This window comes from Lichenostomus cassidix, chromosome 3, assembly GCF_008360975.1.
Source record: "Lichenostomus cassidix isolate B80296 chromosome 3, HeHo_3.0, whole genome shotgun sequence".
Taxonomy (NCBI): domain Eukaryota; kingdom Metazoa; phylum Chordata; class Aves; order Passeriformes; family Meliphagidae; genus Lichenostomus; species Lichenostomus cassidix.
Window position 1 is genome coordinate 59,006,731 of NC_139483.1, and position 22,766 is coordinate 59,029,496.

At 39.0% G+C, this 22,766-nt stretch overlaps 1 protein-coding gene across 7 annotated transcripts in view; it reads right to left on the minus strand.

Moving 5' to 3' along the window:
* The window catches only part of LAMA2 (laminin subunit alpha 2), a 342,287-nt gene extending 333,022 nt beyond the window's left edge, over positions 1 to 9,265 (minus strand). For 3 of the 7 annotated variants that reach the window (XM_085055980.1, XM_085055978.1, XM_085055977.1), the window contains exon 1: positions 9,086 to 9,265. In XM_085055980.1, coding sequence (XP_084912106.1) covers positions 9,086 to 9,173 — 88 coding nt within the window. In that variant the 5' untranslated portion in view covers positions 9,174 to 9,265. The remainder of the gene's footprint in view (positions 1 to 9,085) is intronic. The other 4 variants (XM_085055983.1, XM_085055981.1, XM_085055979.1 and 1 more) reach the window with 2 other exon arrangements.
* Positions 9,266 to 22,766: the final 13,501 nt, after the last annotated feature.

A 22,766-nucleotide genomic window follows, 5' to 3' on the forward strand; every position in this document is an offset into this window, starting at 1 on the left:
CTCAGCCTTAATTAACTTGTATCAAGGCTAATTTCACAAACGTTTTCATGCTAACAACAAATCTTGTATCCCAAGTTGATAACTGCATAAATCAGCATTTCTATCCTCCTGTATCTGCCATTGAGATCAAAACTCCAAGGATATTATCTATGTTTTCTATAATGCTAAACACAATCAGAAATTACTGTGCACCTTTCTTTACTTTGCTCATCACCACAATTTTTCTCATCAACTACTTCATACATGTGATCCAGTACCATACCACATTCTGCCTATATGGCACTTATATCTTAGTCTTAAGGAGCTTGGAATATAAAGACAAGATTTCATATCAGCAAAGGTTAATTCCTGAAGCAAAAAGCTTCACTTCTTAGCAGTCATCTCACAGAATTATTTTTATTTGTATTCTTACAGACAGGCATAAATAGTCTTCTCTCCAAAAAAATTTTCCTGAAAAAGTACGCTGTGTTCCTAAGTGCTTTTTAAAATGAGTACTGACAAGCTATACACGTTTCTGTAATCTTACATGTGTCTGTAAGCCATGTGTTCAAATGAAAAGTCACAAATTACTAAAATAAAACCTGGATTTTATAGATAATGAAAAACAGAAACACTGTGCAAAAACTATACACACAGTTTTACACTCTGTCCAAAGTAATACAGTAAACCAAGCACTGATCTCTCTCTTACTTGTGACATACATGCAATTTTATTATTTTGAGTGATATTATGGGACTTAATTGAGATGCAGGCAAAAAGCAGACTGCCAGAACAAGTAGCTACATAAAAACCTCTGAATCACAGAAATTTTAAATATATATTTTGGGACAAATCTGTATTGCAAGTGGAAGCAAAGTACTGTACAAGCAGCCTTCAGACATGTTATTATCATGATGAACCAATACATTAGAATGAGCTGTATCCATTGATTCCTTTAGATATTATCATTTAAGAAATACAGCCCAGTTTGAAATCATGAGTGTAACAACCCTGACCAAAGGATAAGGTTTATCCTCAATGAACAGCCAAATGACTCATTCTAACCACTTGAGTTCCACTTTATCCGTGTGGGACAGTGTCTCATTTCCCCAGGCACTGACTCAAGCTCTTGATGCAGATGATGAAGATTATTTTTATTGTTGCTTTCCCCATCAGTTTTACATGCCACAAAAGTTCTTTCACCAATTAAACTATAAGCTTCAAAGTCACTTTTAAATAACTCCTACCAGTATGGCAAGCAGATTCAGTAGTTCTTTCCCTTTAGTTAGCAAGCTATGAAGTTGATACATGGATTTAACTATTAATTTTTCTAGAAAATTACTGTTTTACTCTCTATGTCAAAGCTGCAGTGGGGCGAAGAAGCCAAAGCAGCATGCATAATCAGTGATTATGGGGCATGCATGTAAGGCTTCCCACCTACTCTGAATTTAGAAAATATTTGCCGTATTTACTACATAAGCATACCAAAAGTGACACTTGCAGACCATAAACTCAAATACCACACAACCTTAATACAATGGAACTAATTTAGAAGGCTGTGTCCAGCTGTAGAAAGACACTGTGTTTAACATAATAATTCAGTGTGCATATTACAAATATATATTTCAATTAAATGTGTGTGGGGTTTTCCCATAGTAAAGAAAACCTTTTTGTGTCAGGGTTCAATCATCTTTAAAAAGGAATGATTTACAGAAAATAATCTCCAATTGTACAGAGATCAAAAACCAATGAGAAATGCACTCTGTTTTATGTCATGAACTACATGTGGGAATTCTTATATTCACAATTGGGGTGTTGCTACAATTGCCATAAAAGTTGAATATAAAACTTATCCATAGGGATGAAATAGTATCAAGAATTGTTTCTTCAGGTAATAGTAAATAATTCGGTAGCGTCAATGATGGCTTAAAGTTAAATGTAAGAAATGTACTTGTGATGGTCTGCAATCATCTTTTTGTTGACGTGACAAAAAATGCATGCACAATTCACACATTAAATTATATGTTCAAGTGCACCATATCCCAATCACCAGCTCTGGGATCTGCACAAATATATATGTTCTGTTACTGGTGGTTTCACATACCAAATTCAAAAGCCCTGTATGTTTTACCAAGTTACTTGGTACTCTTCAAAAGGCATGGGTTTTTTCTTGTTCTGGAGAGCTCTGTGGCTTTCAGAGGAATTCAGACTACTCATGTTACCACCATTGCAGAGGTGTTCAGAAAATGCACAGCCACACAGTATTTTGTCATACATACTTAGAAATATAGTAATATGTAAAAATAATGCTATTTGTTCCTTCTCCCAGTCTAAATGTTATTCAGCAACAAATGTATAGCAGTAGTTCTGCATTCCCAGTGCAGGATAAACTCCAGGAAAGTTAATAAAATGCAATTCTTTACAGTAGATATCACTCACACTTTTCTGTAGAACAGAATTACAAGCTGCTGAGCAGCTGGCAAAAAGGGAGTAATAAATTGCCACATTCAGCATCTCCCATCAAAACCTAAAGACACTCTGAGTGAAAGTGGCACCAAAAACTCTCAGGGTTCATCTAAGGAGTGGGTGTGTATGTAGAACACCAAACTAAATCCTAAACCAACTCTCACTATCGCTGGAAATGTGCAGAAAAACACTGCCTCTGATTTCTTTTTCTTGCACCTCTAAGCGCCTGATTGCCAATCCCCAGCATTGCTCCATTTTCCTGCAGCAGTGGGAAATACATTACAGTATGTTTACAGGCATTCATCCTTCTAATTCTTTCTAACTGACTTCAAGGAGTACCCCCACTTATTGGGGCAGGTGAACAATGACAAGATATAGTAATTTGCTATTAAATAAAATGATATAGCTATAAATTTTATATATTATTTTGTTCACTTTTAAGTAATTTTCTTTTCTTATTACATCTTAAATCCATGAATTATGACAGTGGTACATACACATGTCAGTTGGGACAGAACAAGGCATTGTAATGGTATTTGGATAATCCACTCTGCAGGAATGTTCATTATTCTTTCTGAGCTTTCACAAGAGTTCCCTGGCATAATACTGCTACAGCTGCTTTACAGTCTAATGTTATTACAAGGTCTGATTCAAAGATAATGTCTGCTAGAGGAATCTGGCAGGGAGCAAGAGTCCTATGAAAATCCTTGTGACGCTAAGGTGTAACTAATGGAGACTGAACTGCTGAAAAAAATGTGAGTGGTAACAGTTATTTGTTTTGAGTGTTGCAAGAATCCCGAGGGATCTTTGTTATTTGTCAGTACAAAAATCACAGAAATCCAAGTTATTTTTTCTGGAAATCTATAATTTTTCTAATAAAAAATAATCATAAAAAAGGTCTAATTTCAACCTTACCCACAGTACAGAAGTGATCCAAAAATCGATTTTCTTCAGTACCTCTCTTATCTACATTTTTGGATTGAAGAAAACATGAAAACTGCAGAAAAACAGAAACTAGGAATTGGCTATCAACTACAGTAGCTGGTAAAAGAGAATAAATAACATGTAGTCATCAGCAGGAGCCAGCTCATGAAATAGCTTTATTGGCAAACACAAAGAATTCTCTTTCCTATTTCAAACACATGGATGGAATCAATATAAAGTTTAACAAACATACTATAATGGTCTGTATTTACGTCTGCAAGCAAGATTTAGTCTGAATTATTGCTAGTATAGCCTGAGTTGCTAGTGTGTGACATATGAGCTCACATATTCTAGACAGAACTCTCAGGAGAAAAATATCCAGTAATTAAGGAGTTATTATCTATGAAAAAAAGTTGGGAAAGAAAAGGAGATAATTAAGTATGCACACTGGTTGACATTTGCATGTATTTCTGTCCTATCACCATTCCTGACCTGTAAATATGAGGAGCCTGGACTTTGGGGGAGGGGCGGGGAGAAGAAAAGGAAAATAAAAGAAAAATCCACCCTGCACCAGGAATTCATGCTGCCTTTTATTCCAAAATACTATAGTCTCAAAAAACTGTCAGTCCAAGTAGCTGGATAAGAAATTAGAACATGTGTGGGTGGATTCCTTCCTCCAGCCTGAATTAATTAAAAGTGATTGTTTGCTGTATTATTTTAAAGCGGATTTTTGGAACAGGTTAAAGAACCACTGTTCTGACTTTAGTATTTCAAGTGTAATAAGAATGACTCATGCAAAAAACTCTCAGGAAAAATTAATATAAAGGAGGTTAAATATAAAGTGTGTTTTATCATCTTATGTTCTTATTTGTTGCTTGGAGAAATTCACACATTCTTGTACAAGGCCTACCTCAGTCAGTGTGGCTGTGGTTATTTCTAGTTAAAGACAGTACACAAAAAACTCCCATATTCATGTCTCCAGTCAGTCTGGGCAATTTTACCTATTTCTAATATCTTAGGCTGGCCCTTTACTATGTTTTCCTTTCTCACATTCTTAACCTGAAACACCTATTAATTCCCTCTGTTTTCTCTTTCTCAGCCAGTTATTAAACTGTAAGAAAGTTATATGGACAAAGGCTTTGAAGTTAAAAGCAATCACAACATATATTTGAGATCAGCATCTCCCACAATTGTGGGGCTGGTTAATCCCTACTGATCAGGCAGCAGTAAAAACTGCTAAAAGAGTTGCTAGAACCTATTACTGTCTTGTATGCATATATTTAAATAAATAGTAATAAAAAAGGAACAGAAATCGTGATTTCCAAATCCCCAAAAATTTATCTGCCAAAACACTAAACAGTATACATACTGACCGTGAAAAGGTAACATGCAGAATGTACTATAGTGCAGTACACCTTCAGTGAACAAGGCTTGTTACTTATTATAAAATTCTGAAGCTTGATTAAAGAATTCCTTTAAAAAAAAAAATACACAGAATTTTACACAGTCTAAGATGCCAGCCCTCCACAATGGACATATTTTCCTTCATATTTTTGAAGCCAGAGTTCTACACATGTTGACTTACACAGACTGAATGGGTAAGGTAATGGCTAAATTCTACCAGTCTTCTCACAGAAGATAAAGTACTTTGGGACTCTCTCTCTTAAACGGCCATTGGTTTTCAGTGATTATATCTTAAAGATTTTTGCATTATTTTCATGTTTGTTGATATTGGGTAACAGATTCAAAATTTATTTAGGTGAGAACAAGCTGATAATCATCTAAGCCTTGTTTTCTCAGGAAAGTAGAATCAAAACCCACCAACTAAATCTTATACAAGCTCTGTATATAAATAAAGCCAGCAGAATGTTTTGAATGTTTAAATGCCATCAGCCATGACGGAAAGGCTCTCCATTACAAGATTCGAGCTAGGTGGTATTGGTTAGTTTTTAAATTGACCTTACTCCAAATAAATCACTATGAAGAAATAGGAAATTTGACCTTTGCTTTAACAGATTACATTAAAAAAGCATTTGGGGCATTTTTTGTCTCACGAAAGAGAGAATCTAAGTCTACACAACATGCTGCATTTTTAGGATCCACGATATCACAATTAGGTCCTATTAGCCTTATCTCCTGACTTTTCAGAGTATAGGGTACAGTATATATACAGGTATGTACGTGGGAAAGAATCCTGTAAGTCCTCATTGCCATGACATAGCACAGAGGATACAGTTTTGAACTAAACTCTCTGGAAACTTGTTTAAAAAACGTACACCTACAGAGAGACTTAAAAATATTGACCTGCCTGACACCATCCACTGGTGTGCCTAACAGACTGGCACTAGTCATATCCTGCTGATGTTCATCTCTCATTTCGCTTTTGAGTGAGAAATCTCACTCTGACTATGCAAGCATCCTATATACATCACCTCTTGGAGTCAACTTACACTTCCTTCCACACATGCTGAAATCACCTGTACTCCATGAATTATCTCCATTGATGTCAGCAGCTGACATTACAGATCAAGTTACTGTGCACTGTATGCTCCTTAGCCCTGTCCCTACTATTCACACCTTTCACAGATACATAGCTTCTGTTCTGTCTCATAACAGATATTGAGATTCTTTAATAAATGCATGAATTCAAGATCAAAAGAAGTTTTACGTTACTTTCTAAATTTCTGCTATTTTGGTTCTCTCACATTCCACATGGAATAGGATGAACCAAGGTTCAAGATTCAAAGGAACATTATATAGCACTTCAGTAAGTTTACTGTAACTGCAAGTTATGTACGCCTCTAAGAAACACTGTTGTAGAATTCAAATACCTTTTTGGTTCTGATTCTTCCATTTTCTGAGAAATTGCACTGGTTTCAGTTTGGGTGGAGTTAATTTTCTTCACAGCGGCTCATATGGGGATGTGTTTTGGATTTGTGTTGAACACAGGGATGACAATATAGAGATGTTTTTGTTATTGCTGAGCAGGGCTTACACAGAGCCAAGGTTTTTCTGCTTTTTGTACTGCCATGCTGGTGAGGAGGCCAGAGGTGTAAGGGGAATTGGGAGGAGGCACAGCTGGGACAGTTGACCCCAAATAACCAAAGCGATATTCCATACCATATGACATCATGCTCAGTATATAATGTGGGAGGAAGAAGGAGGAAGGGTGAGATATTTGGAATGATGATGTTTGTCTTCCCAAGTCACTGTTATACGTGATGAGGCCCTGCTCTCCTGGGGATGGCTGAACACCTGCCTGCCCACAGGAAGTAGTGAATTAATTCCTTGTTTTGCTTTGTTTGCCTGCACAGCTTTTACTTTACCTATTAAACTCTCTTTATATCAATCCATGAGTTTCCTAGCTTCTACCCATCTGATTTTGTCCCCAGTCCTGCTGTTGAAGGAATGAGTAAGGGGCTGTGTGGTACTTGGTCAGTGGCTGGGGTTAAACCATAACAGAAATTTTACATGACTGTTTAGTGTTCAAACAACAAAAGAATAGATAATAAGAGTAGCTGGGGAAAAAAAAAAACCAGCTTGAAATTAACTCCAGATTTCTGACCACAGTAAGTCTTCTAACAATTTAAAAAGGAAAAAAAATTAACCACAAGAACAGAAACAAAAAAAGAAATACAGACTGTTCCCATCTTTGAGGTGCAAAATGTTCTTGAACTGTTCTATTCTAAAAAACAACATGGGAATTCATTGTCATGTCTCAAATACTGTTTTTCAAAGTGTTGCAGCTCTGTTACATAATTTTCTCCACAGACATCCAACTGGTGCTAACAATTAGTGAGCAATACTTAGCATCCAACCTTATGGTTATTACCAAATAACACTTAAGTGGAAAAACAAAAGCTGTAAGTCTAAAGATATAAACCATGGGTGCAGTAACATTCTTGTACACGTTAAAAATCCCCCAGGACTTCAGTGAAGTCAGACTTTTCAAACATTTTGCATTACTGAGGAGATCATTACCTCTTTGTCTGTAGTGGGCAACACAGTGACATCTACATAGTGCTAGCACCTCCTAGCAGCTGCAACAGATCTTAAAAAGAAATTTAGAAGACAGTAAATGGCAAAAAAAATTGGCAGGCCAGGACTTGAATTCAACTGTTAAGTTCAGAAGGTCCCATCACCACATTACCATTTAATTAAAAGTCCTAGAATTCCTCACTGAATTACCAGAACTCAGCTACAACATAACAACAGTGATGCAGCAGATGAACGCCGAACACATCCACTTCTAATTTAAAAGGAAAATGATGAACATATTCTTTCACTTCTGAGGTTAAAGAAAACCATGATACTGCATAAACAAAAGGACATTCTCCGAAAGTGTGTCTGTGTGTATATAAGAGAGAGAATAGTAAAAGAAATCAAAACAATATTAGCCAAAAAATTAATTTGGGGAAGAAAAAAAAAAGAAAGAAAAAAACCAGCAAAAAGAAAATACATGATGTACTGCATGTCTGTATTTTAAATGCTCTACTTTTAAAATCCCAGTCTTCAGTGTTTCCCAATAAGTCATCATCTAAACACAGTCTAATTCTGGATGAGTTTTTATCTACACAGATACTTGATCAATTGTTGTTTATTCTCACACAGTAAGATTCGTATCAAGGAGTCAGCTGCTTGAGACACTTTTTCTCATGAAATGTCAGTGCATCGTGTTTTCCAAAGTAAATCCTAAACCGTAAAAATTCCTAATCCATAATGTTCAGCCTATAATGTGACATAAGGGTCAAAGTGAAGATAGCTGTTAATCCAGGGGCTTTAATTAATTTTATTCTGACACACCCACTGTATCTTCTTACTGAATTCATTTCAGCAAGGCTAAAAATGTTAAGAGCAGAAAATGCAAGCACCAGAAGGAGTACTGTGGGCTGAAGAATGTTTTAAGGATTTCCTATGAGAGCTGAGAAATTGACTAAAGTTTATTTCTTCCATACCTGCACAACACCCTTTTTGATCTTTCCACAAAACACTAACTGAAATAGCAAACAAACAAAAAACCTTGCAGTGTCAACACACCTAAACTCTTTATAATGCATGATAATGTTATGTCTAAGACATTTACTACCCATGCAGGATACAATTGATTCCGTTCCCATTCCAGTCGTGGTTAGCTTTTAACACCGAGAAAAGCCTTGTGGCGGGCTAAGTGCATCAAATTGCCACCTGAAGTAAAAGCAGTGCAGGCAGCCCACACGTGTTTCAGCACAGCCTGCCAAGCTTCCCCTGTCACAGCGATGCCAACAGACGGGCACATCGCGGCGGCAGCAGGGCTGCCGGCACATCAGCCCGGAACGCCTGTGTGACGCTTCGGGGAGCAGGTCACATCCTCCAGCCGTCCCTCACCTACACTGTCCCCTGCGCGTCTGGTGACAGCGCAGCCCATCTGTGCTGCTCCGAACCGGGTCATTGAGCGTGTGTGAGGGACCGGGAATTGCCCGGGAGGCGGGATGTGCCGGGGCCGCAGCGCAGCTCCCGCAGCCGCCCCTCCTCGGCCCGGCCACCGAGGTGCCAGCGGTGCTGCCGCCCGCCCAGTCCCCTCTGCAGGCTGGGGGTCACTTGCCACGCTCGGTCCCTGTCCTCTCGTCCCTCCCGTCACCACAAGGACTCCCCAGCTGGTGGCAAGGTCGCCTCCCCCTCCGCGTCCTGCGCGGTCCCGGCCGGGCGGGCGAGGCGCGGGCTCCCCGCTCCCCTGTACCTCTTTGCGGCGGCGGCGGCGACGGCGACTGGCCCCGGCTGCCGAGCGCCGCCAGCAGCAGGAGCAGCGGCAAACTTTCCCGAGCCATGGCTCCCGGACAGCCCACTCGTCCCGCCGCGGGACGGCCAGGCGAGTGAGCCGCAGCCGCCAGCAGAGGAGAGGAGACCCCGGTGCCCCGGGCCGGGAGTAGAGCAGGACACACCCCTGCCCCCCACGCACACTCCCCGCCCCGCCGCGGCTCCGCGGGCAGCTGAGGAGCGAGCGGGGCTGGTGGGCAGCGAGAGGCAAGGGCACGGCTCGGGAGGAGCGTCCCTGAGGCGCCGGGAGTCCTGAGGAGCCGTGAGGAGCAATGGTGGGGCGCCAGGCGGGCGGCACGTGCCTGCCTGCCGACGGCTGCTCCCGCCAGCCGGGAGGCGTTCTGGCCTGGAAGTGTGCTCGCCGTTTAAATTGGCCTTCGTCGGGTTATCCGGCAGAGGAAGAAAAATACCTATGCTGTGGCGGGGGGAAAAATATAGCTTTCTGAGAAGGTACTTGGGAAGCGAGGATCGCGACGGAGTCAAGCACGTTTTTCCTGCTGCGCCTGAGAGTAGTATGTCAGCGCTAGCCAGGTGTGACAGAGAAAAAAATCCGTATTACTGCATAAAGGAGAAATTAACATTGCATTAAAATAAAATGTGGATTAAAAACTATTATATGGTTCTGCTGGGAAAAAAAAATTGTTTAAAAAATGTCCATAAAAACCAGGTTTCCTCATTTAACAGCGAGGCTTCCAACCTGAGTATGAGCACACTGAGAAAGGACATCACGGACTGTTAAAAGGAGTGAGCTGGAGAACCCAGATTGTGCTGGCAACCCGGTTCTGACTTGGATGGTGATGGCTGCATCTTCCCAAGTCTTGTACACCTGCACTTCAAATTGAGCTTTCCTTGTAATTCACATTGAGATTACGCTCTTATATGTATTTCCCAACATAAATCGGTGTGCTCATTGCCGTAGCTAACAATGAGCAAGGCTGGGCATAAGCATGCCTTTGGCGCATTGTCTATTTCAGTTCTCAAACCACGGCATTTTCTATTGGTAAATTTGCCTGTCACTCCAAACCCAGCATTTGAGGAATGCAAAATTTTGCACATGATAGACTATTGCATTCAGCCGCACAGCCTATTTGTTTCTCTCCCTGTCATCCCTCTCCAAACAGACTTGTTCTATCGCTTCAGAGAGACTGCTCACTTCTGAGGTTTCACCTCGAATGGCCTGAGCTCCTTTGCTGGGAGTCCTGTTGCTGGACACTCTTTGCTTCTGTGGCCTTTGGGAAACTGCTCCACCAGCACAGGACAGCAACAATAATGCTCTTGTATGGCTCGGTTATTTGCCACTCGTAAGTCAATGGAAAATACTCCAGTCCTCTTGCCAAGAGATGATGCATGTGTGGTCTGCTGCACTTCTTACAGAGAAACACAAGTTCAAGGATCATCTTGATGGTTTTCATCATGTCAGCTATTTGCTTTGCTGTGGAATGATGCATAATCAGGGAACTGGGAGGGACAGAAAGAGACGTGGTGGTTATGAGTCCATCCACAGTTTTATCACTATCACTGTTTAGTCCATGAAGTGTTTCCCTACAGGCAGTAACAGTCACTACTTTCTTCAGTCTGCTTCTCCCTTTGCAATTCCCTTCATGCAAAAGTTCTGACTGCAAGGAATTGTGTATATGTGCAAGAGGAATAATCTAGTGAATTGTTAAGTACAAATAAAGTAAAAATGCTCCACCCCAAGTATATATCAGTAACTTGGAAAATTTAGTGCTAGTTTCATAGCTAGGGATCTGATTGCATCGACATTGGTTTCATTCTAATAACATATTTATTGGTTGAATTTGGTCAAGCATAGTGGCAGCTGCTGCATAAGCTATACTAGCATGAGTTGTATACTCCTCCAGCTGGAGAAATTCCTTCCAGGGCTCCAAAAGCTTCAAGTGCTGCAGATGAGTTTGAGATAATACTCCAGAAGCAGATTGTAGAAACTGAAAGTGAGACCTGAAAGAGAGAACTTCTGCTGCTTTGTGTAAAGGTCTCATCAGATCCAAGGTATCTGCAAAATATTTCCATGACTTGTGATCTCCATGAATTCTAGATCAATGGTAGATTGGTTGTAGGGGGGGTCCCTACTTCCCCAAATATCAATATTACACCAATGGTACAACAGATTATTTACCTGGGCTTTTATTTGAATCAGTTTTTCCACTCTTGAGCCTGTGTAGTCTTTAATGTGAGTATATGTCATGAAAACTCAGCCTAGTTTCAGTTTAGCAGCACTGCTGGCATACCCAGGTACCTCATCACCTGTCAGAGCCAATGCTGACTAACTGTGCACCAGAGATACAAACTTTTAATGGTTTGGGGACACCAAGAGGCAAGATGCACCAAGAAGATCTGCTGACTTATTCAAGGATTTTTCACATCTGAACCACAGGAAATAATTTTATACTGTAAAATGTCAAGCTATATCAATAAGCAGCAAGAGGGGGCTACTCCAGAAAGAAGCAAGTCAGAAGATGAAGTGATACCACTGTGGCAGGCAGGGCAATGGCCTCCCACAGTCTCCAAATGCAAAAGGAGCAGATCTGGGGATGATAACAAGGATCAAACAAAATTACAGATCTCCAGACAGGTTCACAGTGGGGAGATGGATCTGAGGTCAAGTCTGCAAATCAGGGTCAGGATCAGTAAGGTGCAAAGCCAGGCACAAGTGTAGCTGCAGTATAAAACAGGCTGTGACTGGGGCAGGGGATTGTATTTAAATGTGGCATCTACTCCTTAGATGCAGGGAGAAACCAACAAAGTTTCTCCAAGCTCTTCCTCACACATCAAATGTGTCACCACTGCCTGACAGAAGGTTCTGACATGGCTGTGCCTGGTCAGAAGTGGCCTTGAGCACAGGCAGCCAAACCCATGGAAGTCAGAAGTTGCAGAGCCTGTAGCTGCACTCAAGGCCATGGCAAGCTAGGTAAGAATCTTTTTGGCTAAAGCAGTGGCTAAAGGGGCATTAATGATCGTCAGTACTGAGGATGGAACGGCTGGGTTGGGAGGATGTGAGTAAAATCAGATAAGGACCCATCTGGGAACTGATATTACTTTATATTTTCATGACTTTTGCATTAAAGAGAGGGGCTTTTAAATTAATTCTGCTGATAAAATAAGACTGGGGAGGACCAATGTATATTTTCTAAATTTATGCATTTATGTATACATCTATACGGCGTGAGTTCATACAATTTTTATTCTCAATGACTCAAGCATAAAAAATTAGAATATTCTAAATACTATAAGATCCTGGGTCATGCCAGTGCAGTAACTATCAGTAACAGTTTCTTATGAGAATGATCAATAAAGAATGTAATATCCCCAAACTCCTGGGTGGAAGTCAGTGAGTCACAAGGCAGTTTTGAGTCACCAGAATGATGCAGCTATGAAATAAGTAAGTAGAGCCTAGGACACATAAAGCCTAGCATCAGGGAGAATATTTCCAGTGAAGATACGAAAATTAATGCTGTTGCATCCCACCTAGGATATCACAGGGAATTACGATCATGCATGTTCAAGAAGAATTTATTCAGACTTAAACAGAGCAGAGGCCTCTGGGGAAGGGAGAGCTTATCTGAGACACATAGATTAGAAGGGTTTGATTTGTTTAACCTAGGAAAATAAGATGTGAGACAGTTCTAAGTGTAACAGGGATGTTAATGGATGCAATTGTCATAAAGGGAAAAGAGCATAAGCAAGATACAGATCAGTATAGGCTGGAAAACGGAAGATAGTTTCTAATCATAAGGTGTGGAAACAGCTTTCTGTTAGGAGAGCAGAGGGGGAAAAATAATTGATTTAAAGGTAGACCTTGGCAGATTTATAAAAGTAATTCCATGACAAACTTGCCTGCAAAAGGCAGGAGGAATTGATTTGATAACCTGTGCGACCCTGTCCTGTGTCTTTAAGTGGACTGCAATCAAAGGATAAAGAAAATAAACATTAAAAACAAGCTTTAAAGGATAAAGAGAAGATTCAGATACAGCACTTAGGATGAGTTGAAATATGTCAACCTCAAGAATCAAAGAATTAACCCATTTTAGGGGCAAGGTGAGACAGTCTGTGATTGAGACCCAAGTCTGAAGGAACCAGGATGTCCTCATGCCAGGGTTGTGATCACCCAAAGCAGGTGTTAGGGAAGGGGCTGGCAAAAGAGATGTTAAAGACAGACAAAGTATAAAGAAATGAGATATGTGACTAGGAATCAGTATCAAAGCAGACAGCAGCATTAAAGATCAAAGTAGACAAAGGACACATGAAGAAAAGAACGAATCTAACACTGATAGAAAACTATTCTTGTGAAGCCCTCGGTTGCCAGGGTCACCGAGTATTGTCAGTTTAAAAGCTGATGCAGATAACTGCAGGTCAGAAAGCAATCCTGTAAAATTAAGGGGGAAAGAAAGGAAAAATAATCAAAAGATCAGGGGGAGGATAGGGTAGGCCTGGGCCTAGGTAATAAAGAGAGGGTAACTATAATTTGGCAAGACTGTGAAGAGAGGATGACAGCAACAGCAGTCACTGCATGCTGAGGAGGCTAGAGTCAAGAGCAGAGTCATTACAGTTTGATGAGCTACACATGGCCTCAGGATGGAGCTCATTTCAGAATAGATCTCATTTTGTTTCAACCACTCCATTTTGCCTTGCTCACCACCCCTGTAATTAGTCATACTAATTAGTATACCCAACCCACTTACTGTCATTATTTATCATTAACTCTTATAAAAGCTAAATGCTCATCTGTTATTACCTCAGTATTTGTACTTACACATAAGGAACAGACAGGAGTCATGGTCTTGCCTGATAGTGGATTCTGTGGGCCATTTGGAAGTGCCACTTATTTCTGGTCTTGACTTCTAATAACTTTCTTTATGCCTATGCTGCTATTTGAAGTGGCTTTTGTTTTAATTTTGATCTTGTGAAAATAGAAGAGCAATGTCAGTGACATTATGTTAGTTTATGTTTAGCTAAGAATATGAAGCAGAAAAAAAATAGAATTTCTCAGCCCGTAATTAATTTTTACAACCAAAGTCTTTATGTACTCTTCATAAATAATATACCTGTTGCAAAGCCTTTTGTAGCTCTATTTTCAGAGAATCAGATAGCTGCCAATAAACACTTACTGATTTTAATAGCTACTCATTACAAAGAAACGAGAACTTAGTCTGAAATGACACATAATGGTTTCAGTTTTAGAATGCTTTTAAAAATACTTTCTATCATTCATTTATTTAGGAGGTCTGTTGCATGTGAGAAACTGTCAAAATTGTTAGATCAAATTAATAAGAAAAGTTAACATCTACTAATTTTGCCCTGAAGTATAACTTTGCCTGTCATGGAATGGAAATGAAGATTATTTGGCTGAATCATCACTGTGGGTTTTATGTTTCCCTGCCAGCCATTAATGAATTGTAAAAAATAAAAATTAAATAATAATAATAAAACACTAGATTAAACCAGTTCTGCGGAATTAAATTGACTTGCCTTTCTAAAAATGGATATTACTGCAAAACATGCAGATAGGGAGAGAAACAGATGGGCGATATCTGACAAATAAAATTTCCAGATACTGCCCCATCTGTTTCCTTCTACACAGTTCAGCTATAAGCTTTTTAGCATTATAGGGTTGCTTAGGTGATATTCCTCTTTGCAATGACGTCACAGCCAGGGACTAGCAAAAGCAGGTTGGTTCAGTAATCTGAGAATAAGGATCAGTTCACTAGATGGTTACCAATTTATATCCTCAAATGTACAGGCATTAAATTTCCCTCTTTTATAATGGAAAAACTTTATATTAAAAAAAAAAATTAGTAAACTCTTTGGCTTGTTTTTGAAATTGTTTTCCAGAAATAATAAGATCAGCAATGTTAGAGAAAAAAAGAAATCTAAGTGTACAGAAAACATTGCTTTACAAGTGTGGCAAAAGAGATGTATTTGTAAGTACATTGGAGACGTTAGATCATTGTCAGTTAAGATGTGAGCTGTTCCTGTTGATCTCCTCTAGATTTGAAGACCATATTACTTTATCTGGTAAAATCTAAAATTTTGGTTTCTCTGCGTAAGTTTTGTTATGTTTTCTTCACTTCCTGATACTTTTGTAAACAAAGTTTTTTGTTCCTTTCTAAGACTCTGATGCCTTAATTTATGAAAGAAACAGGTGTCAGGAATATTGCTATATTTTAAAAGACCAGAAATCATCTGGGAAGTGCCATACCCCTAAGGGAGACAACCATACAGGACTATCCAAATGGCAACACAATCCCCCACTCCTCCCATACACCTCCCATACACCTGGGTAAGCCTGGAGACATCTGAAACAATGAGTAAGTGTTAGAATCAATGTAGTCAGCTACATGGTCACAGTGCACACACATCATTGCATCTTACTGAGCTGGCTGTACTGTGGTGTGATAAGGAAAAATCTCTGGCATGTTTCTGGATCAGAGCCTTTGGAACTCTTTATCATAGGGTAATTGAAGCTGCTAACAATTTTGTCTTAGAATAGAGAACTAACTAGAAAGCAAATTTTCAGAAAAGGAAGGTAGGAAGAAGGAAGGCAGGAACTGAGGAAGGAAACAAACATTAAATTTCTTATCTATTGTTGAGTTTTTCTTGGCTGATTTAGTCCAAAACAGAAAGGACCAAGCAAGAGATCTTCATTAAAGACTTCTTCCATGCAGCTGCTCTGCAAAGTGACAGATGGTTAGTGTATTCTGCCTTATTTCGATGAAAAGTCGATTGGTACACTTTGTTCATTAGGAAAACCTAGAGAATTTTGTAAAAGACCAGTGAAGGTCACACATTTGTCAAATTACATATTTGTATACATGATCAAAAGTGAACTGCTTCATTTAAGCTGTAGCATAATCTTCCAATCAATGAAGAAACCTCCAGATCTCATCTGTGTCCTTAAAATTGGGTTCTTAGAAATAGTTGCAGACTCTAAGTTTTAGGTCTTATTTCTGAAGTGAAAAAAAAGTGAAAATCTGGAAACTGAAAATATATAAAAAAAAATTTTGATTGCAATGTCTTCTTTGAGAGAATAGTATATAGTGTAGTATTTAGCAAAAGGCCCTGTGTACATCTACAAAAACATCTGTTTAAGGGTCAAGTTCTGTATTGATAGAATACATTCCCTTTAGCAATCTTAAAATGTAAAATTTAGGGATGTCTCTAATGTGCATGTACATACTCAAAGAGAAATTGTGGCTTTGTGCCATCAGGAATTTTCTTATTCTATGACATCATAAAACTTTTGATAAAAAATTTTAAATGGCCAGATTAGACAAGCATCTTTCATTTAAATAAATATCCAATTACACAATCTTTATTAATAGGCATACTGTATTACTGTTGGCTGGATGATTATTTTAGTCAAATAAAATTAGTCTATGGCATGAACTCTAAAAGCATTCCTTCATGATATACCTGCCCATCAGTTAGGCTGCAGAGCTATGTACACAATACAAAAGTGTATTTTATATGTTCTGGGCACACAGAATAATACCACTTCTGCACAGAACCAATAAAACCTAGGAGGAAAGAGGCATATGAAAAGTAACTCTGTTAATGAAACAGTTGATCTTGTTCTATATTTATAGGCAAGAAACAGAATATTTTTCAGATACTTCTCGTCAAGCTTTAACTTGACAGCTTGACTACAATAAACAAGACACATTCCTAGATTCATTTTGTGTGAGGCTGGTGACTGGATGGTCAGAACAGAAGGCTCTTCTCCTCAGTCCAACTTTGTAGACTTTTAGAACTTGCTCTGAAATCTGCTTCTTCATTAAATAAATAAGGAAAAGAATGAGAAAAAATGTGATTTGCACTTGACTTGACTTAGACAATAGAGTTCTGAATATTTTATATGAGACATGGGGTTTTTTGTTGTCTTTTTAGGTTTTTATCCCAAAGATGTTGAGACAGCATTATTTGATTTGTCTGCCATGTACTGTTGGTTTGTGGAGGGTTCATTTGCACATGCATTTGTTTCACTTTTAGGCACTTCAGGTCTTATTTGTTTACAGATAGTAAGGAATGGTTTGACACATTGTATGCACTGGGCAGCTGAGGTACTTTTTACTACTCTTTGCTGTTATTTGTTGTTGGATGTAAAATGCCTTCTTTTGAAAAGCCTTTTGACATTATCTCCTGCAGGAATCGCACTGGGAACCTGAAGACATATGAGCTGGATGAATCAAGTGTTAGATAGGCTGAGAATTAGCTGGACTGCCAGGCTCAAAATGTCATAATCGATGCCATGGCAACCAAAGGGTATCCAGTAGCAAAATGGCCTAAAGGACCTCTGAACATCTCATGCAACCAACATTTCTGCCTGTGATTTTTGTGTGTGTATGGCATATTTGCTGTTGCTCAAAGAGCATGATTCTTTCCTTTATTAATAGTGAATGATCTTATAAGAAAAACAGTAGATTCTCATAGATTGAAAGACATAGAAAAAATACTTTTCCTTGTATATTGCATCTTTTATGTGCTGTAGTGCAAACCATTCCCTTTATGACTAGTTTTCAAACTTGTATCTTACATCTTCTTATCCAATTACTGCATTTATAAGATACTTGTTTTTACAAATGGATAATGAGGTATTTGACTGTGTGCTGGTTTTGGAATATTAAACTCAATAAAGTCTTAAAATACATATGAAATTAATATTAAAACCATGCATTATGTTTTAATAACATTAAATAGAACATTAAAATAACAATATTAAATGTGTACATATAAATATGCTTCTAAAAGTTGGTATATATGGTTTTAATTTTCTACTGATATACTCATGTATATACATACCCATTTGCCAGATATTAAATACTGCTTTTCAAGGAAAGCCACATTTATCCATGTAAATGAATGGTATATATCTCTCATAAACACTCTCCATAGTATCAGATTTTTAGTAATACCATTGTTACAAAATCTGCCTAAGTGAAATTGGGAAAAAAACCTTGAAGTTGTTTGAAGATTACTTGTTATTTTAGGCTTTAGGAAACTGATAATTAGTACAGGCAGCTCCATATTTTTGTTTTGTTCTACCATAAATTTAAGAAAATCTCACAGGGTACTTGTCAAGATTATTCTATTGTTTATGAAAAATACTTAAGAGTCTCCTAGTTCAGATTATTAAAGATATATAAACAAAAAAATTGAATATGTTAAAACATAAATTAAATTCTGTCTCAAATCTCCAAGAGGAGATTACTGACCCCTTACTGCTATGGCAGAGGATACTGAAGTAACGTATTGGATGTCATGTAGGATATGCATACATACACAATGCAACTCTGCCAAGTCAGTTCAGTTTCCTGATCTTCAGGTTAACATAAAATGGGTTCACACCCCAAAATGGACTAAATCAGTTAATTTCCAGGACAGCTGGGAATTACCAGCATGAATCCTCCCCCATCCCAAGAATTTGGCTGCCTGGACTCAGGAGCAACTGTGATACATTGATGCTCTTCAGGAGATATATGAGAAGCTGTTTTGGGGAGGCTTCCCCTTATCCTCCTGGGACCAGAACATAAGCTCAGGCTGTCATCCTGGTTCTGTGCCTGAGTCACGCTGCAAGTATGGTTGTTCATACCTCCCTGGTTCTGACTCCAATCCACACACTTGGCTTTCTGACCTGCTCCCTGACTTGTCTGGGTGTTACAGAGCTCTCTCTCCTGCCACTGTGTCCTGCTGGAATGGATGTGGATAACTTGGTACAGAGAGCATTTTCCAGCATGATGATTGAAGACAATGGAATAAAAGGTACAGCTTTAATGAGAGACAGCCTTGACCTTGTAAACCTTATCAACAAAGAAGGGCAAGATCAGCAGGGTTAAGATAAGCAGGAGGTAGGAAAAAAGAAGGAAATAAAAGACCTGAATTCTGGCAAATCACATTAACAGCTGAGATTTTGGAAGTATTTTTAAATATATGTGTTTGCAATTATAGTAGTTTATTTCAAAGTATATTGTATGTGTTTGCCAAATGCTATCACTATCCAGTGCTGCATTCATCTAGTGCAGTCTATGCTAGCTTTAACTTTCAGTAAGGGCTCTTCAGACAGCCTGAACATTACTCAAAGTCTGAAAATATTGCTTTTTTTTTTCTTTGAAGGTTCACTTCCTGGAGGCAACTGATTTCCTGTGCATATCAACTTCATTTTAAAACAAAATGAGAATTTACAGGCATATTGATTGCAGAGGGGAACTTGATCTAAGTGCTTGATTTGAAAGAATAAATAAAATGTAAATAACACATTAAAACTATATTGGATTTTTATAAGTTTGAAATTTGTTGGTGAATGCTCAGTGCTTATAATTGTCAGTACCAAGTTGAGCCTTTTTTTTCCGTCAAAATATATTAGGATTTGGGGACAGGGATTAGATTTGAAAGAATAAGAAAAACTACCCTTCAGATGTCCAAATATTTCTGTTTAAAAATGTGTTCTCACCTTGCATTAAAAAGAATTGAGTGAGGATCAGAGATTAACTGGGAAGACATTCAACATAACTTCTTTCTCCCTTGTGCAGTAACCAGGAGAGCTTCTCCCAGCTCTTCCCAACCCAAGGTTACATGCCTGCACCAGGTCAGAGGTAGCCTTGACAGCCCACTGGCTAGGAGGGTGTGTGACAGGCTGCATGCAGAGCCTTGACAAGGACTGAAAAAAGAAACTGCTTTGTTCTGTGAGGTAAATGTAGTCTACCTGTGTGTCTGTACAATTAACTAGTTTCAGGGCTTTCTTTGCTGTGGTTTGACGTTGAGATTTTTTGGGATGTTTTGTGTCTTGTGAATAAATACTCTTGGTCTCTATTGCAGTGTCACAGCAGAAATCACACAGGTTTTGCAAAGGGTAGCAAAAAAACCCTTTTTGATTTGTTACTATCAATAAAGGAAATAATAAGTCTAAGGAAAAAGTATACGTAGATGTCTGCCACATTTATCTATTCCACAGATATTCTGGAATTACAAACTAAGGTTAGTACTGCTGTCACCTGAAAACATCAGGACTTTTTAAATCTGTAGTCATGGGATCCAGTAGCCTGAATTGTTGATAAAACAGATGAAAGCAAATCAGAATGAAATTAGCACTGTCAACAATTGAGGAAATGGGTCTTTTTTATCCCTGTGCTAGAAGTGAACCTGATTCTGAAAAATTCTTTTAGCAGGATTAGCATGAACAACATTGAAGATTATAATCAGAATGAATGAAATAATGATTTTTTTTTCTTACCTCATAAATGACAAAGAAAAAATGCAGTTTAGAAAGTACATTTATGAAAGTTTCATCTTCTGAGTAGCAAGCAAGGATTACTTTGGCAAGCTGTGTAGGCATTTATATCTGAAAAGCAAATGGAATTTAATTATTTTGACAAATCACTGTAGTTTTCAAGATTCATCACTCATGAAGAAAAATTAATATGTTTAATAAGTGATCATTCTTTTTCCAGCCTAGTAATTCCAAACTTTTGAATGCTATTTTCTTAATTCTAGTTAGCATATTAAGCATGGAATTATATAATTTTAAATATATCATTTGACTGCAGTGGTTTATTTAGGAAATGTATTGCAGTACTGGTCCAAGCAAAAAGTGCTTCATCTCTGCTACCAGGTATTAGTCTGCACAGTCTCAGTTGTATTTCCAAGCCACATGAATTCCCTCATCTTTTTGATGCATTTCACCCCAGTTTCTGTCACACTGAGCTCCTATCTCACCTTCCATTGTGACACAGCCTGCTCTTGGTTCTTGCCAAAAGTTCTTGTCCAAACGCTGGTATACTTTATAACTAGATTTTGGCTTTTGAACAATCACAACACACAGATCCATACCTACATTTACAGTTTTCTCCTGGATCTGTTCCAACGGCTGCCCTAACAAGAAAATTTTTGGGACCTCACGGCTTCAATCATATCTATACTTGGAATTTCTGGGGCATCTCTGAATATCATACCTCATGTGACTTCACAGTCGTGGTTGAGAGGAACTCAAGCATTCATGTTTACTCATAGTACAGTTTCATCTTCCGGATTCTGGGATGAACCACAGTAAGCTATCAGTTTCGATATATCGAAGCCCCCCGTCCAGGACTTAACACTAGGTGTGGGTATTTCTGGTCCATTTGAAACCTAAGACAACATTATCAGGTTCCAGTGGGGAAACATGCCCAGCTGTTCTCAGCTTTAAGCAGATACACATTCCTTCCAACATCCATGGAAAAAAATCCCCGCCTTATATAAGGAACCAAAAGAAGAGACAGCTGCTCACTGTACTTTAGGGTCTCTCAGTTACATCTCATCAGCATTAGGCACATCAACCATGTTTATGATGCCCAATATTTTTGAAATGCCAAACAGACTACCCTATTGTATTGATAACTCATTGCATGACAGTTCTAATCTCCATTGCCAGCATTGATACGTATTTGCCATTGTGAACCTTTAAATTGTTAAAGTCCACCAGGGCTGCTTGTCACACTGGTTTGATGATGTGTCCTTTACACCCTAAAGAAAGCAAATGAGGAATCTCACTCACACAGTTGCAGTAAGAATTAACGTTTCCTAGATCTTTGCCTACCTGATGCTGTGTTAATACCCCTTGTGGATCTGGTTCCATGAGAAAAAAATTGTCTGTTGTATCATCTGCAGTTACACTGATTCTACTTGTCCTGATTTATGCTAGAGTCTTCCTCTTAACATCTTTTTCCTTGGTCTGTCCAGCCTGGAGAAGGGGAGACTGAGGGGAGACTTCACTGCAGTTACAACTTCCTTGTGAGGGGAAGGGGAGGGGCAGGCACTGATCTCTTCTCTGTGGTCACCACTGACAGCACCCTAGGAAATGGCCTGAAGTTGTGTCAGGGAAGGTTTAGGCTGGACATTAGAAAAAGGTTTTTCACACAGAGGGTGGTTGGGCACTGGAACAGGCTTCCCAAGGAAGTGCTCACAGCACCAGCATGACAGAGTTCAGAAAGTGTTTGGACAATGCTCTCAGGCACATGGTGTGACTCTTATGGAATCCCATGCAGGGCCAGGTGTTAGCCTTGTGGGTCCCTTCTAACTTGACATTTTTTATTATTTGGTCATTTGGTGATTCCTATCCCTCTTCCAGTCCTTTATCACTCATTTCCTGAAGGTGCCATATTTCTTTATTTCTTCTCCTCATTACAGGCAGAAATTTTACTTGGCTGGCTAGAGTAGGGAAAGAACACTTCTTGTATCCCAAATGGTAACTTTCTGCTTTACTCTCACTTGTAAAATAAGTTTCACAGCACCAAGCCCAAAGCCCCTCTCCCATCCGTATGTAGCATCCTGCTGTGGTGTGTGCCCAGTCCTTTTAGAGAAGCTCAGGTCCTGTGAGAGCTGAATGAAAAATGTCATTCTATTCAGTGCCTAACATAAGGCATGGTGGGTGGCTGCCCACACATGCAACAAGTACAAAAATCTGTCTGCAGGATGCTTCCTACACATTTCCCAGTCTTCCCTTGCTCCCCTGATACCATCCTGAACCTGGAGCCTAGAGTCAGGACATATTACCCCACCTTTTGCTCTTTTATCATCTTCTCTGAGGTCTCTACTTCTAGACTAAAACTACTAGA